The sequence below is a fragment of the Triturus cristatus genome, chromosome 6 (genome assembly GCF_964204655.1).
Source record: "Triturus cristatus chromosome 6, aTriCri1.1, whole genome shotgun sequence".
Taxonomy (NCBI): domain Eukaryota; kingdom Metazoa; phylum Chordata; class Amphibia; order Caudata; family Salamandridae; genus Triturus; species Triturus cristatus.
Genome location: NC_140589.1, coordinates 1,846,480,546 through 1,846,499,533, shown reverse-complemented (window position 1 = coordinate 1,846,499,533; position 18,988 = coordinate 1,846,480,546). Strand labels below are relative to the sequence as shown.

The window sequence follows — 18,988 nt, the reverse complement described above, 5'->3', positions numbered from 1 at the left end:
CTCCTACCCTTTCCATCCCTGATCAGTAGACGGGAAAGGAGATGTTTACACACAGCTCTCCCTCATCCAGTGCCCTCCAGCCATTCTCTGATATTGTAGTTTCCCGATCCTTTCTCCTGGCCACATGTTTGTGGAATTGACGCGACTCAATGAGCTCTTCCAAAGGCCATACACACATGGTGCGTGGCAGCAATAACAGCGATGACCCCTTCCCCACCCCACACGGTAGCCCTGATGTGTTTATAGAGGGTTCATGCAGGATTCTATCCAGGTGAGTGCTGTTCCAGTTGCCCCCTGCGCATGCTTGTAGGTGTTTCAATAGTGTGTAGTGATCCGCTGTGTTCACAGTGGGCAGGTCACATGGGATGAAGGATGCTTGCTGGCCTTCGGACATGGCTGTGAGGAGGTCTTCTTGGTGGTTCTCAGTACAGTTCCAGCCCAGGAGCCTCTCTGTAGCTCAACTGGTGGCCATGTTGACAAGTTCTTGGTAAATCTGGCCTTGGTCTATGGTAGTGATGACTTGGGAGCCACCATAACTGTTCCATCTAGGAAAGCTTCCAAATGCGCCACAGTAATACACATCACAGTCAATGCTAATTTGTTTCTCTCTCCCGTAGAAAAAAGCCCCATCAGTCAACATCATCGAAGTCTGACACTGGTTCTTGCTGCTCTCCACGCGGTAGGCATGAGTCCCCGCCACAGAAGAACAAGACGGCAGTTGGCAGAGAAAGACTGTGAGGGCAGCTCTCCGGGTCAAAATCCAGCCAACCAGATGTCACGTTTGTTCAACAAGACTCCACAGAGCTTCTCCTGGGCTTTCGTCCCCAAAGGATATATGCATGATGGGGGTGGTGCTCAGAACCGCGCATGCAGTAATCCATACGAGAGCCATTTTTCAGGACATACCATGGGGAGGATGCTGGGGAGTTGCAACGGAGAAAAGCGGACGGGTGGAAGAAGCAATATTACATGATCTCGGATTCATGGGACCAGTGGATTTTCCAAAAGATATGATTTCTGGGTTGGCTTTTCCAAACGAATGGGGATGTAGAACAGATCACAAAGACATCTGCAAAGCTGCTGTAAGGCTTTACACTGAATAAAGTCTTTGAGCGAGTGACGGCCTCAATTAATACAGGGCCAGGTGGAGACCGCTGGTAGAATGAACAGCATTGATCTTTCATTGATCTGATTGCCTCATCTATGGAATGGAAGCCAGCTGGAAGAACGCCAAGTCCCTGCCATACATCCAAGCTACTACAGAACTCTCCCTTTTGTTGGCATCCAAGGCGCCCCATGGCAGCCGCGGACAGGACTGGCGGGGTCCTGCGTGCTAAACTCAAAGACATGATGGACTGCTTGGATTTCTAACTGCCAACCAATTTTAATTAGCTTTATTGAACTGCATGCTGGTGTTTGTGATCTATAACAGTCACTGTCAGCCAGGGCTCTTTTTTTAATACATTGAGTGACAAGTTACTAGAGTCACAAACTCTAACAGCGCTGCTGGGGAGGAGGCGGGAGAAGACCAGGTTGGGGCCTCGTCCCGTGGCCTGTTTAATCTTCCACTCCTAAAATTGATTGTATTTGACGGGTCTTAGTCCACAATCCCTTATCAACTATTGCAATAGAAAATTAATTCAAACTATGAATGAATTTCTTGACCTTGTTTTACTCTTGATCCACAACATCGGAGCAGAGGGTTGCGATCACAGAGGGACGTAAAGCGACTTGAGGATTGCCCAAACCCCCCCAAATATTCCTCCTCTTGGGTAGGGATGAGTTATTACTTGGAATTGTTGCCAGAGGCCAGTATCATCAATCAGGAGGTTATAGATAAAGGGAATTGATCAGCTGTAATTCTATCACATTAAGAAATGCTTCTGGCACTGACTCGTTAAAATGGCTGCGAGGCCGGGGAAGCACTGTTAGCTAGCCAGTAGGCCGCAAAGAGGCTTCTTTTTAATGGAGTGTGAGAGATCGCCTATCCCCCAGTGTCCAGAGTGTGCCAGTGCTGAGAAAGGTCGCACCTCTGGTTCTAACAATGCATCAATGCAGAAGGCTAACTGTGGGATGAATCCAGTTTTACACTCCCCTTCTATACACGTGGCCTCCAGAACTTCTCAAAATGCTCCAGATGAGGCCTTAATCATTTCATTATATTTAAGTTTTTGTTAATTGTTTTACCTATAAAGCCCATAATAAAATATTATTTTCAAATAACAATTACCAAGGTTAATTCAGATTTATGTACAGTTAATGTCTTACATTATCTTATATTATCCTATGGATGGCTACAAGATATTTTATTAGCCCTAAGTGCTTAAATGCACCATATTAAAAAATCCTCAGTATAATTGATACAGGTGCATAAAAATGGATAGAGGTAACAAGAATTTGAGCCAAAGATTCTATGGGCCCTCTACAAAATTAACAGTGTTGAAGATCACAGGGGATGCTGATACATGCGTCTTTATAGAGACAAAGAGGGTAGAACAACTGAGGTCTAAAACCAATGCGTTCGGTCCTTTGAGTCATGAATGTCCCTTTGTTGCTCACCAACCACCGAGATAGTATAAGTTTGTGATTTGGGTTTAGTCGGCCTCGCCAAACATGTTTTCAACTAATAAACTAAGTGAAAAATAATCTTGCTTGATAGTTGAATATTTTACCCAAACCAATACTCTTACAAATATGTCTTGGAATAACACATTGTCTGAAGAAGAAAGAATTGAATAAGTGTACACTTTTTTTAATTGAAAGCAAAGAAACCCATTATCCAGCAGAATGATAAAAACACCCCAATGACTCATTTAAAGCTAACCATTTGTGTGCCATAAATACCATATTGTTAGAATATCTTAGTAGCAGTAAAGGCTGATTTACATTAATTACCGGGGTACTATTATGCACCCCTACTTGAATCCACTGTTCATATGGATGCAATGTCTTTAGTGGCCAGAATTTCCAAGTCTGACCATGACACATGTCAGTAAACGACAGTCGGATCATCAGAATCAAATCATAATCAATTCCCCCCTCAGTGACTAGCCCCCTATGTAGAGCGGTCTCCGCTTCCAAAGGCATTTTTAAGTAGTGATTACATCAACTACAAATGAGATTACTTTTGAAACTTCTAGGGTGCATGGTTAATCAAGACTATATAAAAACAATTAGTAGTGTAAGGTAGACCTACTCTGAAATCCAAATGAGTTATTGGCATAGAGCTGATTTTATTTGCCTATAATTTCATTTGGCAACAAAGACATTTCCAAAGGTCTTTGCTAATACATCTAAAAGGGTGATTAACTGGTAACGTGGCAGTGTATCGAGATTACCGTTTATTTTTATACTGGGCCATACTAAACATACTTTCTATTTATCAAAACTTTTAATAGCCAAGTAACCAGATCTTCCACTGGCACTTATTTAAAGTACATACCAGTGGTATTTTCTTGAGAACAGTATTGGAGAGCCCTGTGTTTGATATTTTGAGTATTTAGATTTCAGTATTATTTGATTGAAAACCTTGTTCATCAAACTGTGCATTCTGTGACTCAAAAGTTTCAGTAACATTGAGACTTAATAAATAGTTGGAGAACAGAACATGGTTTGAGGGTGCGGACACTGAACATCCTATACCCAGCACGATCAATTTGCCAAGCTGCTTTCCACGCCCTAAAATGACATCACTCACTTGTTTCCTATTAGAGAGTTTGGTATGATTTATACAATACTTAAGATAGTGTCATATTTGTGTCTTTGCCTTCTTAGACTTTCAAATTTTTGGATTGATTTAGACTTCATAAAGAACTGAAATAACCTTTTTCTATTATTTTGTCTTTTTTATGTTTTACTGCAGCAGTACTTACTTTTGCTTTATTGGTTAATGTATGCCAACAGCTCCATGTTCACTATTTTTAATATTTTCTGAACAAGTTCATTAAACATTTGGAAAAAGCAGATGATTTGCTCAGTTGATTATTCTTGTAGCACACAATGTCTTCATAACCCTGCATACAAATATTGTTTTGGATCATATGAAAAGCATTATTGTTACATATAACCCTCCTCATATTTTGATATGAAAGTCAATACAGCAATAGTTTGTGAGGAAATACCAACACCAAAGGAAATGATTACTTTGTGGTAGGATTGCAAACGAGGCACAAGTTATGCGCCCCAATCATGTATAATGTAGTTTAGAAGTAGTCCCCTTAGCACAGCTATTAAAGAGTGTAGGTTTGCCTTCCATGGACCTACCTTAAAGATTTATCAGATGGCAATATTAAAAAGAACAATAATGTCCTAACCTTACTAGTCAGTTTAATGTCTGCAAATTTCCTTTTGTGCTTATGAGAAGGTTTGTCTTTCTCCTACCCGAGCTCTCTATTGAGAAGTAGCCCATTTTTTAAAGCATATAACTAAACAATTAATCTGTGAAAGTAAACACTGTACACAGTCTGAAATATAAGGAGTTTGGTTGGACAAGCAGAAGAAGAACAAGTGCATTACATATAAATATACATATATAACTATATTAACAAGGATCATATATCCTTATATTAAATGAAAATAAAAGGAAAGTCAGGGGGTTGAGGGACTTCTTGGTGGGCAGGTGTACAAGCAAAGGAGTGTTGTGCGCTATCATCTAAGAGCTGTGTAACAGGAGACCACAAGCTCTGGCGTTTCAGGAATAAAGACAGAGGAGAGACTTAACTTGTGTCCAATCTATGATTATAGCAAACCGCAAACCACCATGCCAGAAAAGATAATTTAGAGAAGTCTATCCAAGTCTATCCAATTCTTGGTGATCCGTGAAAAGCAGCTGCCAACAATAAATCAAAAATACGGGTGTCAAGTGAGAGTGAGTGCCAAGCTTCAGATAAACTACCTAGAAAGACATTAGAGAGAGAAAAGGGAACTGTACTGTGAAAAACTAAGTTAGCCTGAGCCCAAACCAGTTCCCAGAAGCACAACACAATAGGGCAAGTAAAAAGTAGATGTTTTAAATCTGCCTGTGCCAAAGAGTCTGTCCAGCATGTGTCAGAAGTAGCCGGACTTATTCTGTGTAAAAGTGCAGGGGTTAATAAGAGTCTATTATATATAAAGAAAAGGGATTGCGTGGGGTTTGCCACTCTAGAGGATTTCCTGATTTTGGTCCAAATTCGAATGCCCAAGATAATTCAACATTTTTTTGTTTCTATCAGAATCAGAAGAGAGTAAGTAGGAGTAAATGGTAGGCACTCTGGGAAAAGTATGTAACAGAGCGGGCCAATGGTTAGTAGGGAAGATGTCTAAGAAAGGGAAAGCTGACATTGTTTATAAGCACTACAAAGGGCATTATGTAATATCTTATATTTGTTCTCAAATGAAGATGGAAGATTAAATTGATGACAAACGAGAAAAGGAGAAAAAAAAAATATTGTGTTAAAAAAGTTGGCGTACTCAAATTAAGCCTTTATTTCTCCAGGATTTCCAGTAAATGAGTTTATTGTTAGGAAATATAGCCTTATTATGCCAAATGGTAGAACTAAGAAAGATAACAATGTCTGTGGAAGTATTATGAAGAATGGAGTCTAGTAATTTACAGGAATGCTTAATAATAAGTGTAGAGAGAGATTGTGGCTTGCGAGTGAAGTATAAATATTCTCGAGAAGGGGAGGAGGAAAGTCTTTTCCACTTCAAGCCATAATGAGGAACCGGAGAACCACCTACAAGATTGACGCAATAAAAATGCCTTATACTCTTTAGGAAAATCCGGGAATGTAACCCCGCCCTCCGATTTTGGATGAATTAATTTAAGTAAGAACATGCAAGATCTTTTGTGATTCCAGCGGAACGAAGTGAGGATAGAGTTAATCTTCCTAATGTATTTCAGGGGTATGGACAGCGGGAGATTAGATATGGTAAACAGTATAATAGGGGTCAACATCATTTTAATAGTATCCAATGACCCCACCAAGAACGATGCAGAGGGTGCCATCTACTAGTCAGAGTGGTTAACTTATCTATGCATTTTTCTAAGTTTTGAGAAACTGACGCAGAGACAGAAGGAATAAACCACAAACCTAGATTTTTGATATGCTGAGGATTCCACATAAAACTGGATATAGCAAAATCCTCTTTAAAAGTAAATTTAGTCAGGGGTAGTATTTCACATTTCTCATTATTCAATTTATAGCCAGACACCCTACTAAATGAGGCCACTTCTTGCAAAAAAGCCGGCAATGATGAAAGGGGTTGGGATAAGAACATTAAAACATCATCAGCAAAAGCTGTAAATCTAATCTGAAAATCAGTAAAGGGAAATCCACGAATATCTTGATTCTGTCGCAGCCGGGAAAGAAAAGGCTCTAGTGCTAAATTAAAAAGAAAAGGGGAAAGCAGGCAGCCTTGACGAATACACCTTACTAAAATGAAATAAGAAGAGGTAAGCACATTAGCATAGATAGCCGCTCTTGGGGCAGTGTACAAGAGAGAGATGAGGGAGATAATATTTAGACTAAAGCCAAACCAATGAAGAGTATGAAAGAGAAAGTGCCAATTAACCTGATCAAATGCTTTCTCTGCATCTAAAGCAATTACAGCTAAAGACTTAGATTTAAGAGACGATTTAGACAGAATATCAAAAGATAAATGAGTGTTGTGGGAAATATAGCATCCTTTGACGAATCCAGATTGCTCATTACCAAGTAAGTCAGGAAGATAGGAGTCAAGTTGCAGGGCTAAAGCTTTGGAGAATATTTTATAGTCTACGTTGACTAGCAAAATAGGCCTGTAATTTTTGCAAAGATGAGGATCTTTACCTTCCTTGGGGGTATGGTAAATTAAAGCATCCACGAAGTTACCAGAGGAAGAACAGGAGAGTGAAAAAGAGGTCATGAGATAATTTGGCAAAATGTGAATAAAACTCAACAGTAAATCCATCAGGGCCAGGGGCTTTGTCTTATTTGAGTGTGTTCAATGCAGTGCATAATTTCATTTGTGATACATCAGTTTCCAATAATGAAAGGTCAATGCACTTATCTACATGTCTTTGAATATTTGAAAAATATTGAGAGATGTTTGAATCAGAAGTCATGTTATCAGGCGTATATAAAGATTCATAGTCCTGAACAAATTCATCCTAAACTTCAACATCTTTGTATTTAGGTGTTTGAGTTGCATCAACAATTGATTCAATGTTAAACATATTGTTCTTGACCTAAAGATAATTTGCTAATAATTTGCCAGACTGTTTCCGACCTCCATAGATCTTTGCACTAGATTTTAATAAAAATAATAAGGCATTATCTGTAGATTCCTTGTTAAATTGGAGTTTAGTGCGAATAAGTTCTGATAGACATTCTTTTGATTTAGATGTATAAAAGGAATGTGCCAGTCTCTCTATCAGTGCCAAAAGATCAGTTGTATGAATATGTGATGTTTTCCATTTTTTAGAGACATATGTGATAATGAAATCACGTGCTGTTATTTGAACGAATCCCAAATAACATGAAAAGGCATGTTAAGTGTTTATTTAAGGTGGGAATATTCTTGGAAGAGTAACTCAAAGGGGGAGGTGAAGTTGGGATCTAAAAGGAGTGAGTTGTTAAAACGCCATATGCAATGAGAGCAAGAGTAAAAAGGTAGATCCACTTGAAGGAAGATACGGGCAAGGTCAGATATTAGGACTGACCCAATATCTGCAGAGCATAGAGATTGTTAAGTGTTGTGTGACACAAAAAAGTAATCGATACGAGATTGGGTAAGTGTGTTCTCTTGAGGTAGGGTTGCAGAGTCTCCAGACATCTGTAAATTTCTGTTGCTTAATAGTATGGACAAAAAGTTTTTGAACATTATTTGGTATAAAAGTAACCGTAGAGTTACGGTTGATAAAGGGATCTACTATCTGGTTACAATCACCTGCCAGAATAAAGTTCTCTTCAGGGTACTTTAAAAGAATTCGATTCAGTTCAGACCAACAATGAGCGTCTTTGACAGTAGGAACATAGATATTTAACATAGAGACTGGAACCTTCCCAATCAATAATTTTGTGAAAGAAAAAGAAGAAGCAATAAGAGAAAGAAATAGAGAAAGTGAAGAAATAATCCAGAAAGAGAGAGGGAGGACAATGAGGACAGAAAAAGACAAGCACAACATGCATATAAGGAGTAGTATTCCAAGGAGAAGTGGGGGGGATGAGACCACATGGAACAGATGGTACTTTGAGAGTCCATGAGGAGAGCACGAGAATAAAATACATATGACGGGGAAAACCACAAACACTAATGAGATACCTTCAGGAAAAGCAAACAAATATTAATGATCAATACTAACAATAGCAACAATAAAGGAAAAAAAGAATCCTGAATGCTCAACATGGAGCAGAATAAATTGGATCAAAATATAGCAAACATATTATATAACCATCTTAGCTATAAGTCAAAAATTCTTAACAAACAGGGTTACATAAGTGAACACCACTTAGGAAACAGATGGTTCTGAAGTGCCATATTTTCAATCTTGAAGGCATTTATGAAGCTCTTCAGTTCAACAGGATCTTCATATGTAGTAGCCTTGTTTTTTATGTAACTTTAAACTGGCACGGGTGAAATAAGTCAAAGCGAGATCCAAGTGAATGAAGATCAGGTCTCAGATTAAGGAAGTCTTTACGTCTGTCAGCAGTACTCTTAGCATAATCTTGGGAGAAAACCAAGGGATTTCCTGACCAAGAAGTACATTCAAGAAAGTATATAATTACTCCTCTTGGTCTACTTGCCCTGGAAACAGCTGTTGACTGATTACCTAACCTAACCGGACCCGACATAGCTACTGCTCTTCCAGCTAATTATACAATAATGAGAAAGGATAGGAAAGAGAAATTAGGCGGTGGCATAGCCATTATTTATAAAAACATTTATACCTGTAAATTTGAAGACCTAATCCTTCTAGGCTGTGAAGCTGCTCTATTTAGATTGAATCTTAATCCCCAATTTAGCTTTTCGGGTTTTTTAATCTATCGTCCTCCGGGGCCAGCTGGTTTGTGGACCGCCGCTCTTCCTGATTTAATGGCCCCTTATCTTTTAAATTCTGCTAATATTTCTATTTTGGGTGACCTAAATCTGCATTTTGATGACTCTACTTGCGGGGTCAGCTCTACTTTGATTTCAGATTAAATGGCATTGCATGTATTACTTCATAACTCAGGTGCCACTCACTTAGCGGGGCACTTACTTGACCCTATTTTTTCAAATCTTTTAAACCTTGAGTGTTCCCCAGCCCTTCCGCTAACATGGTCAGATCACTGTTTAATAGGCTTCAGTTTTAAGCAAACTTTGTTTTACCCTTCGACCTTTGGTTTAAGCAGCAAAACTAAAGGTAGAAATTGGGTGAAGCTGAATCAGGTAGATCTCAATAAGGTTTTGACAAAAAATATGCCTGACATTAGTCAGATATCTTTGGCTGATTCACAAAATATTCGTCACTGGTTTGAGAAATCTATCGATACATGTCTTCCCCTTTCTATAAAAAAATTAAACAAGCATTGTCCTCCCGCCCCCTGGTTCTCGGAGAAATTAAAACAAGAAAAAAGTAAATGCAAAGTCCTTGAAAGGCATTGGAGGAAGGACTATTCTGATTACTCCAAGATTGCCTATAAAACAGCAATTCGAGCCTATCACTCTTTGTGTAATACCGCCAGAGCGGAATTTGTGAACAATACTATAATAAATGCACAAAATAATTCCAAAACTCTATTTAGAGTTGTCAGAAATGTGTCTGGTACTGATAACCTTCCTAGTCCTCCTATTCTTACTGCAACTCAATGCGAGAATCTGGCTGTTTTTTTCCTTACTAAAATAGAAAAAATTTATGAGGCTTTTAAGACGAAACAAGACATTTTTCCAGTGTCTGATAATTATGCTGTTTTGACATCTGATTCTACGAAACAGTTGATGGAGAATCAAGGACACTCTGGATCAACTGGATGCACCTATTCTGAATGGGATCGTGGAGTTACTGAATGCTTCCATTCGTTAGTCTACTATACCTGCAGAGTGGAAGCATGCCATGGTCCTTCCTCTTTTAAAAAAAGCCAATGCTGATCCAGAGCAGCTATCCAATTTCCGCCCTATCTCTCTGCTTCCAGTGTACTCCAAAATTTGGAAAAACACATTAATATTCAGCTAACTAAATTTGTTGCCACCCAAAAATTTCTTACACCCCTCACAGTCAGGTTTTTGGGAAGGTTTTTCGACCGAAATAGCGCTTCTGGGGGTCACAGAGAAATTACGGGGACATCTGGACGCTGGGGAGACTGCTGCGCTTATTCTACTTGACTTAAGCGCCGCCTTTGATACAGTGTCTCACCCAGTGTTATTGACGGCGTTACGTTCATCGGGGATAGCTGGCCCAGCACTTAGCTGGTTTAGTAACTTTTTGACCAATCAAACTTTTCAAGTTTTTTCATCTGTTGGCAGCGTCGAAAACTCATTTATCCCCCCATGGCGTTCCTCAGGGCTCTATCTTGAGTCCTTTATTATTTAATATCTATGTTAGCCACTAGCAGTGATCACAGAAGAAGTTGGGATGTCTATTTTCTCGTATGCCGACGATACTCAAATAATTTTTTCTTTGTCGGCAAACAGGTTTTCGGAATCATCTTCTCTTCAGACAGGGCTTAGGAAAATTGCGGAGTGGATGGCGGTTAACTCACTGAAGCTCAATGGGGAGAAGACCGAGGTTCTCATTCTGGGTAAGAATGTAGATCTCAGGGGCCCACAGCATTGGCCACCTGAAATGGGGACTCTCCCTACAAGAGCCACCCAAGTTCGCAATCTGGGTGTGCCTATTGATAACCAACTCTCAATGAAGCAGCAAGTGGTAAAAGTAGCTTCGGTTTGCTTCACAATCCTGAAATGGCTCAGGAAGATCCTTTGGATGTTGCCTAGTCCCACGCAGAAAACGGTAATTCAAGCACTCATAACATCTAGATTGGACTATGGCAACATCCTATATTTGGGAGTCAATAAGGAGGCGAAGCGCAGGCTACAACTTGTACAGAATGCAGCAGCTAGGCTGCTATGTCAGATTCCACGAATGACTCCTGTCTCCAGCTTTCTTCGTGAACTTCATTGGCTCAGGGTCGAGAGCCGTATAAAGTTCAAGACCCTGAACTATAAGTTTAAGGTGAAGTCTGGTAGTGCCCCTCAATATCTAAAGGCCATTGTTCATTCGTATCTTCCTTCGCGGTCCCTCCGTTCTGCTACTCAGGCAAAGTTTGTAGTACCTAGGATCACACGTTCTCGGCTAGGTGGTCGGTCCTTTGCTTATCTAGGTCCTCTTCTTTGGAATTCCCTTCCTTTATTCCTTAGGAAAGAAACTGTTCTCAGTAACTTTCGTAAACACCTAAAGGCTTGGTTGTTCAATCAATAGGTTCATGACATTTTGACCACTTGTACTTTTTCCTGTATGGCGGCGCTGGGAAACCTTTTTGGTAGCTATGCGCCTTATAAGATTAATAATAATAATAATAATAATAATATGGGCACGTTGAATATTAAGATGAGTATCCTCTGGCATGTTCAAAAGATCGGGAATGAAAGTCTTTAGAAAAATGATAGGGTCAGAGCCTTCTGATCCCTCTGGCAAACCATAAAGGCGTAGGTTATTCCGTCTGCTCCTGTTTTCCAGGTTCTCGACCTGTTGTTGAAGAGAAGAGACTTGGGATTAAAGAGAATGTATTTTGTTGGTAGCGGAACAGATGGATGCAATGCTCTGCTCTGCTGTATTAAACCTTTCCCCCATTTGGGACCATTTATCTCTAAAATGTTGCAGTTTAGAGTTGGTTTCCCCCATAAATGCCCTTAAGACGCAGATTTCTTCCAATAAGAACTCCATGGAAACAGCTGGGGAAGATAATGTAGGAAAGGGAAGATCTTTTTTCAGTCGTTTTGAAGTAGCTTTCCCGGTAGTGGATAAAGAAGGGGTTCCACTGGAACTAGATGAAGAGCTAGCTTTGTGCAAAGAAACCAAAGACTCCTCCATATTTGCAAATTGAGACGAAATGGTGGCGTGCTTAATAAACTTATGAGCTGAAGGCGGTAGTGAGGAGTTTGCTTTTTTCAAACGTCCCATATAAATACTGCGATATAATTAATGAAGTCCCAAGTGACACCACAAGCCTGCACCTCAGCACATAAACATACACTCTGGCATTAAATTTGAAGAGAATATAAAAGAACTGCCCATACAGAAGGAAATTATGAGGAAAGAGCCACGATTGTGACGAAAATGCGGAGAAGACCATTGAAGAAGCAAGTGAGAGGCGGTATAAAAAAAGTAATAGCTGGCGCAGAGCAAAACAAAGTACCTTCATTTTCAGCAGGTGATGAGAAGAGTAAATAGTTGTTGGCTCCTAAGGAACGCCTCATCATTCCAGAAAGAAAGCATTCCCTCATGTATCAGCCACGCAGGCAAAATGGCAGCCAACACCGTGAGATGAGCTGAGCTGTCAACCAGAACAAATGCTATGCTGCAGATTACAAAGCTGCGTAGCAGGGAGAAACGGTGTCAGGCATCACCGCAGACTCCTCACCCGAGTTGGACTGATAGAGTTTGCAGGAAGAGCTATAACAGTGCTCACATCCCGTTCAGACTCCCAGAGAACTACATGGGCGCTGCCATCTTCTGTGGGCTCCAAGCCACGCCCCCCACCCTAGCTCTCTGCTGTAGGTGTCTGGACAAAAACATATGGGGCATATGTACACGTCCCTATCACCACCAGAACGTCACTTTTTTTGACGCTCCTGTGGCCTAGTGCCATTTCCCATATTTACAAGGTGGTGCTAAGTCACTTAATGTGGCTTAACGCTATCTTGCAAATATGCCCCTTCCCGCCGCAGTCCTCTGCAGCAAAGGGGCGTGCAAGGAGTGTTGTAGTGGGCGTTCCACTGCAACACCCATTGCTTTTTGACGCTGCCTCAGATTTACAAGGCTGAGGCAGCACCAAAAACTAATGCAAGGGAATACTTGGTCTTAGCATGACGATACAAGGAGAAACTATTCATTTCTCCTTGTTTTTTGCTCCTTCCATGTATGCTGCATTCACACGTAGAAGACAGTGCAGGCCTCGAGGGAGTTGCATTACCACCAACTGTGTTGCTGAACCTTTTGGAGTCCGTAGGAGCTCAGGAACAGTAGACCGATCAGCTTCGTTGCGGTGCCTGCAGATGCAGGGAAGTGACTCCTTCACTTCAAGGGAGATTCCTTCGGGTGTCTTGGATGTCCACAGGCCTGTAGAAGAACCTGTATGGAGCACCGTAGACTGGCAGGACGACGAGACCAGGAGCAGCAGGAGTCTTCCCAGTTGCAGTCTCGGTTCCCAAAGCGAAGTCCAGGGAGGACCAACGTGCCCAGACGGTTGAAGATGCAGTGGTTTTGGGTCTGAATCTTGTCCCACGACGAATCTAAGGAACCACCCCCTGGTAAGCCCTTAAGTATCCTACGGAAAGGGTTGGGACTATTCAGGGTCCCTCCTGCAGGAGGGGCTGGACAGTGGAGAGGATACTCCCATGTCCTTTGCCCAGTTTTGTACCAGAGCGGGAGCCAACGGCTCTCTGAACTGGTTCCAACTGGAGTATTCAAGGAGTGAACTAAATGTGCCCTTCAAAGCAGTCTGGTGGCGCTGACAAGGGCCCCCACCCTGTCCCAATACACTAAGTCCTGTCTGAGAGGTGGTCACACGTCTCTGTGACAGGAAACCTATTGTCCTGCCTTCCTCTGCTTGAGCTTGGCTCAGCAGCAGGAGGGCAGAATCGTGTCTCTGGTCGGCAGCAGCCATAGTTTTCTGTCTGGGTCTAGAAGACTTGTACCAGGAGCACTGAGGGCCTCCTGAAGGAGCTTTATAGTGCATGGAATCCTACCTCCAACACCATTTACGGTGTTGGTGGTATGATTCCAACATTTTTGATACCAAACACGACAGGGTTCGTTACAGCCAGTTTAGAGTTAGCCATTGCGTAATGACGCATGGCCACTCTATGAATTGTAATGACTGATGCACTAACAACCCGGGAGAATGGACTCCGTGGATTGTAGAGGTGTCCTGCTCATGCAGGGGCACCCTCACACTTATAACGAGCACCCTGCCTTTAGGATTGAAAGGCCTGTCTTAGGGGTAACTTATAGGCTTGAAGTGCAGTGACCTCAGATATAAGGAAACTTATATCTGTCGTGAGGGTACTAGCACCAGCATACACAGGCTGCAATGGCAGGCCTGTAGTCACAATTTGAGTGGTCTCCCATGGGTGGCATAATACATGCTTCAGCCCATGGGGGACCCCTGGTGTACCTATGCCCTGGGTACCTGAATACCATATACGAAGGACCTACAAGGGTACCCCAGTAGCCAATCTGGGGGGAACCTAAGTACTCACCATGTCCAATTTAGGGAATAAGCACAGACTGGTGTCCTGATTAGTAGGATCCTAGTCAGACAAGTCAGAAACAGACAAACACCAGGTAAAAAGTGGGGGTAACCATGCTAAAAAGATCCTGCCTTCCTACACCCTTGCACTAGAGGGCAACATTGGCGTTAGGCAGCAATTTGTGCACCAGCATAAAATGAGAGCAGGAATGCGCCATATAATGTAAAATAGAGGTGCATTCCTGCCCTCTCCCTTTCCTGAAGGGCAGCGAGGTGGCTTGCTGCGTTGCATGAAATGTTGATAAAGATGGGCCTGAGTTTTCAATGTTAAAGTGTTTTAAGCCATGAAGCGGCGGTCCATAGGCTCACAAGTGTACAGTGTTGTAGTGCTTTGGCTAGCAGGATACTATCAGCTGTGCTTAATTTGAGCTGGTGACTGCAGGTGGGGCCCAAGGCACTTATTTTTGGGAACTGGCACTTATTTCTCCTCAACAGACTTTGACCCAAAGCAAGACAGAGAAAAACACAAAAGGGGAAAGAAAGAGGAAGAGAAACAAGGAAAAACTAAGAAAGAAACCAGGGATGAAAATAACCTGCACAATTCAGATGAATAGGCAGGGAGAGTCTGATGTGGATGAAAGAGGCATGAGGTGCAAACAAGACAATGCTGCCTTCGTATACAGTATCACTGACATTTGATAGCGCTGGCACTCGGGCTTCTTGATGAAACACTGGGCACCGGCACTTAGGCCCACACGTATCAAGCTTTTTTACGATCACAAATGGGCCGGTTCACAGAATTGGCCCGTTTGCGACTGCAAAAAAGCATTTTGGTATGTACACAAACTGGGATTTGATAGCATGTTACCGACTCTCTATTTTGGTTTGCGACCAAATACTGGTTCAATATTCAGAAGTGGCACCCCTTCCAAATACCGAATCGGAATGGTATCTATTAATGTTTTGCGACTGAATTCTGGTCGCAAAACATTAATAATTTACCGACTACCAAAGTGTAGTGGTAATGTATTTGGAAATGGAAACTGGCTCCCTTAGGACCCCTTTCCATTTGTGAATGAAAAAAAAAGATTGTTTAAGAGAAGGCAGTTGTCTACGGGACCACGACATCTTCTTAAACAATTCTTTTTTTTCTTTTCTTAAATAAAGTTTTCTTTTTGAACACATACCGTTTCTCTATTGGGAAAGCGGGCTGCATTTAAAAAAACAAATTGTTTTATTTAAAAGCAATCACAGACTTGGTGGTCTGCTGATCTCAGCAGGCCACCATCCCTCTAGTGGAGTTGATGCCTAATGGGTCGCACATGGAGACCTACTTCAATAATATATTAATGCGGTAGGTGGATTTGCTACCCAATAGGAATTGCTAAATGAAACTCTATGAGTTTCATACGTTAGGAATAGTGATTTCCTTATTGTGATTCGCATTCAGGTAATCGCTATCCTTAATATTGATACATCTAGCCCTCGTTCTTTTACAAATTAAGCAGTGACTATCAGTGACAGTGCACGAGGGATTCGTGTTCTGGAAACGCGTTTAGCAATTCATTATGCCCGCTGTGCTTGGGCCCGCATTGCTACGCTGTTGCAGTGCTTAGGCCGCATGGTATTACCTTGTAGCACAACGCGCAAAGGATGCGTTTGACACGTCCAGGTGTTATTTCTTTCAACAAAACCAATTCTTAGGTCCACTTGTGGGGCAGGGCCCACATCCTGTTTAATATTAAGCAGGCAGAAGTCAGACTCCCATTAAGGAGCTTGTTTCACAAAGAAAAAAACAAAAGCATGACTTACTTAAGGATGTTCGAAGCTTACCTGGAGATATTGCTATCACCACAGTCAACAGATTATTGACAGGAAAACCTTTGTAAGGATGAGACAGCAGGTCAGATAGTTTCCTTCAGATTTCCTAAGTTAATCTTTTGCTCCCAGGAAAACAATTGGTGTTAAATTTGGGCTGTCCTACTTGTTTTTATACAAGTTTATATTTCCAATAATTTTCAAGCCACAAAAGCAGGTTTAGAGGCCTGGTTGGAGGCATCAGGGCTCACTGCATAAGGAAAAGGTTTCTCTGCCCCACCATCTGTCAAAAGATTGCTCTTAGGAAGGATATTCAAACGCAGCATCATTGGTCTCCTTCCCTCCTCCAGACGATAGGAGGTGTCAGGGGAGAAAGAGAAGAGAATCCTCAGAAAAAGGGAGACATAACTGCAGTATTTTGGAGAAACAGCTACAGTTGCTGATCAAACCCATTTCTGAACCTGTCGCTGAGCAGCAGGAGGATCAGTGTAAATTGCAGTCTCTGCCAGCAGGTCTGATTCTTCCCAGACATCCTTTCCCTAACCTCTTCAGTTTCTTCATCCTTGTTATCTCCAAATTATGATGAAGATGAGGATGGTGGTAAGTGTACAACACTGCTAGGGAAAATATATTCTGGAAGAGGAGTTGTAGGGATTAAACTCCTACTTGTCTTCAAATCTTCTGCTGCTGTCTAATGAATGGGGGTGGCTGGTACAGTTTCCGAACATGTGGTGTCAAAAGGTTATACAATGGATCTCCAAGCGATATCTAGAGATTCAAGATTTGTGACACCCCTATGTCGCTGAATCTGATCAAGAAGAGAGCGTGGCAGGAGGATATTTTGACACTGGTCCAGAAGAAAAGAGAATCTAGAACTCAGGGATGATACTCGCTAGTATTCTTGGTGAAGAAATCATCGGGCGAGTACAGGCTGGTGATAGACCGGGAGGAATTCAGTCTCTAGGATGAGGACTGTATATTTCCAGACTAGCACAATACAGCAAATCATTCCATTGTTTTCAATGGGGATGTTTCTGACCTCAAATGACCTGCCAGGTACAACTCTATATATCGCCACAATAATGTCACATTAGAAATATCTGAGGTTTGTAGTAGGAAAGATGCATCAGCAATGTCAGGTTCCGCCATTTGGCCTCAAAGTGTTTCCCATGGTGTTCGCAAAACTGCTAGCTCTTCTGATGGCAAATCTATGCTAGGACATGGTACATGGTCATCCATAGTTAGGCAGTTTTCTGTGAGAGGCTTAGTCCAAATATTAAGCAGTGTTATGCACACATAGAACTGATAATACTTTGGAGATGTTTGGCTCATGATACATTTTCAAAAATGTCATCTTCAACTATCACAGAGGTTGGAGTGTATTAGGTATATTGGCCCATGGTTCCAGACAGATAAAGAAATAGTGTCATCATGCAGGAAGATGCTGATTGTATAGAGTTTACAACATTTGTTGAAAAGGAACTAGCCCCAGCAAGAGAATGGCTTCAAGTCGATGGCAATTTGGTATCTATCTGGGTAATCAGTTTCACAGACCTCGACGGGTCTCAATCCAGTAACACGTACAATCTTCGACCAAAGGAGCTGGTGGTTGGAGCCTGTAAATCTGTATTTGGGACTACCCTGAAAATAGCCTCAACAAAGGCAAACAAGATTTGGTTGGGGAGTATTTTTGCAGCGCATGATGGCTGCCGCCATTCGCTAGTGCTCCTGCTAATGCACTGATCATCCTACCCCATCCAGGTGCTGCCGCCGCGTAGCAGACCTCCCTGTTGCTGGGAAGTAATCTCATGGCCCCAGGGGGAAGCACAGAGATCACAGAGCCAAGTGAAGCAGATCACCAGGGGGCGCTCAACAGAGGGCTGTAAAGTCAAGTTGGCGGCAATATAGCTCCAGCGGCCGGGAAGCCGTTAGCAAGGGAGCAGAATTGGCTGGGAGTTGCCCCCAACACAATGCGGAGTCCATCTGGTGCTTGGGAGGCCTGTGGGGGCGGTGAACTGGTGGTCTTTGAGGCATCGCAGGGAAGCAGCGCTTGTAGAGCAGCGGGCACAGGGTTTCCACAGGAGCCTTTTCCCCCAACCCCCACCTGAGCTAGCTGAGGCTACAGAAACAGCATCAGCTTCACCGCTAGGCTTCTCTTGAGGTTTGAGAAGCTGTGTGCACTCTTGTTACCTATTACTTTAGCCACAAGAGTGACTGTCTCTTGGGACTGTGTCAGTCTATTGAGTTAAGTGCTTCTTGGGACCAAACTGAGAGCTCGCAACCTCCAATGAGACCTTATGGAGTCATTCAACACCTGTCAATTCTCTTTAGAGCCTGATGGTAAAGACTTGTCTAGCGCTGAGGCTGGGCACTGGACAGTGAAGACCTCAGGCAGAGGAGACACCGCCACCTCCCTGAGATCAGGAGATGCCAGGGGGACAGAAAGGTTGCAGCTGCTCATGCCGCCCACCTCAAAGTAATGGGACTTGGGACTGGCAGGCCTAATGGCTGTGAAGGAACCTGGAGCTGCCCGCCGCAAAAGACAAGGCCTAGCAGAGGCAGGAGAAGCTGGATAAATTTACCAACCCCCTGGCACAGTCGCTGCGGGTGGAAGAGGCCAGAGGACCACATCGCCACCCACGGACAGGGCAGATGGAGATCCGTATCCGGGGGCAGACGATATTCTGCGAGCTATCGAATCTGCCCATCAAGCCCTAGAGACACAATCGAGGGAGTTGGTGCGGAGGTTGCATTACTCC

General features: G+C 42.4%; 1 protein-coding gene across 4 annotated transcripts in view; it reads left to right on the top strand.

Moving 5' to 3' along the window:
* Positions 1–3,955, top strand: part of FNDC4 (fibronectin type III domain containing 4) — a 677,214-nt gene extending 673,259 nt beyond the window's left edge. For 3 of the 4 annotated variants that reach the window (XM_085613311.1, XM_085613312.1, XM_085613314.1), the window contains one exon: positions 618–3,955. In XM_085613311.1, the coding sequence (XP_085469437.1) occupies positions 618–653 (36 nt within the window). In that variant the 3' untranslated portion in view covers positions 654–3,955. The remainder of the gene's footprint in view (positions 1–617) is intronic. The other variant, XM_085613315.1, reaches the window with a different exon arrangement.
* The last annotated feature ends 15,033 nt before the right edge of the window (positions 3,956–18,988 follow it).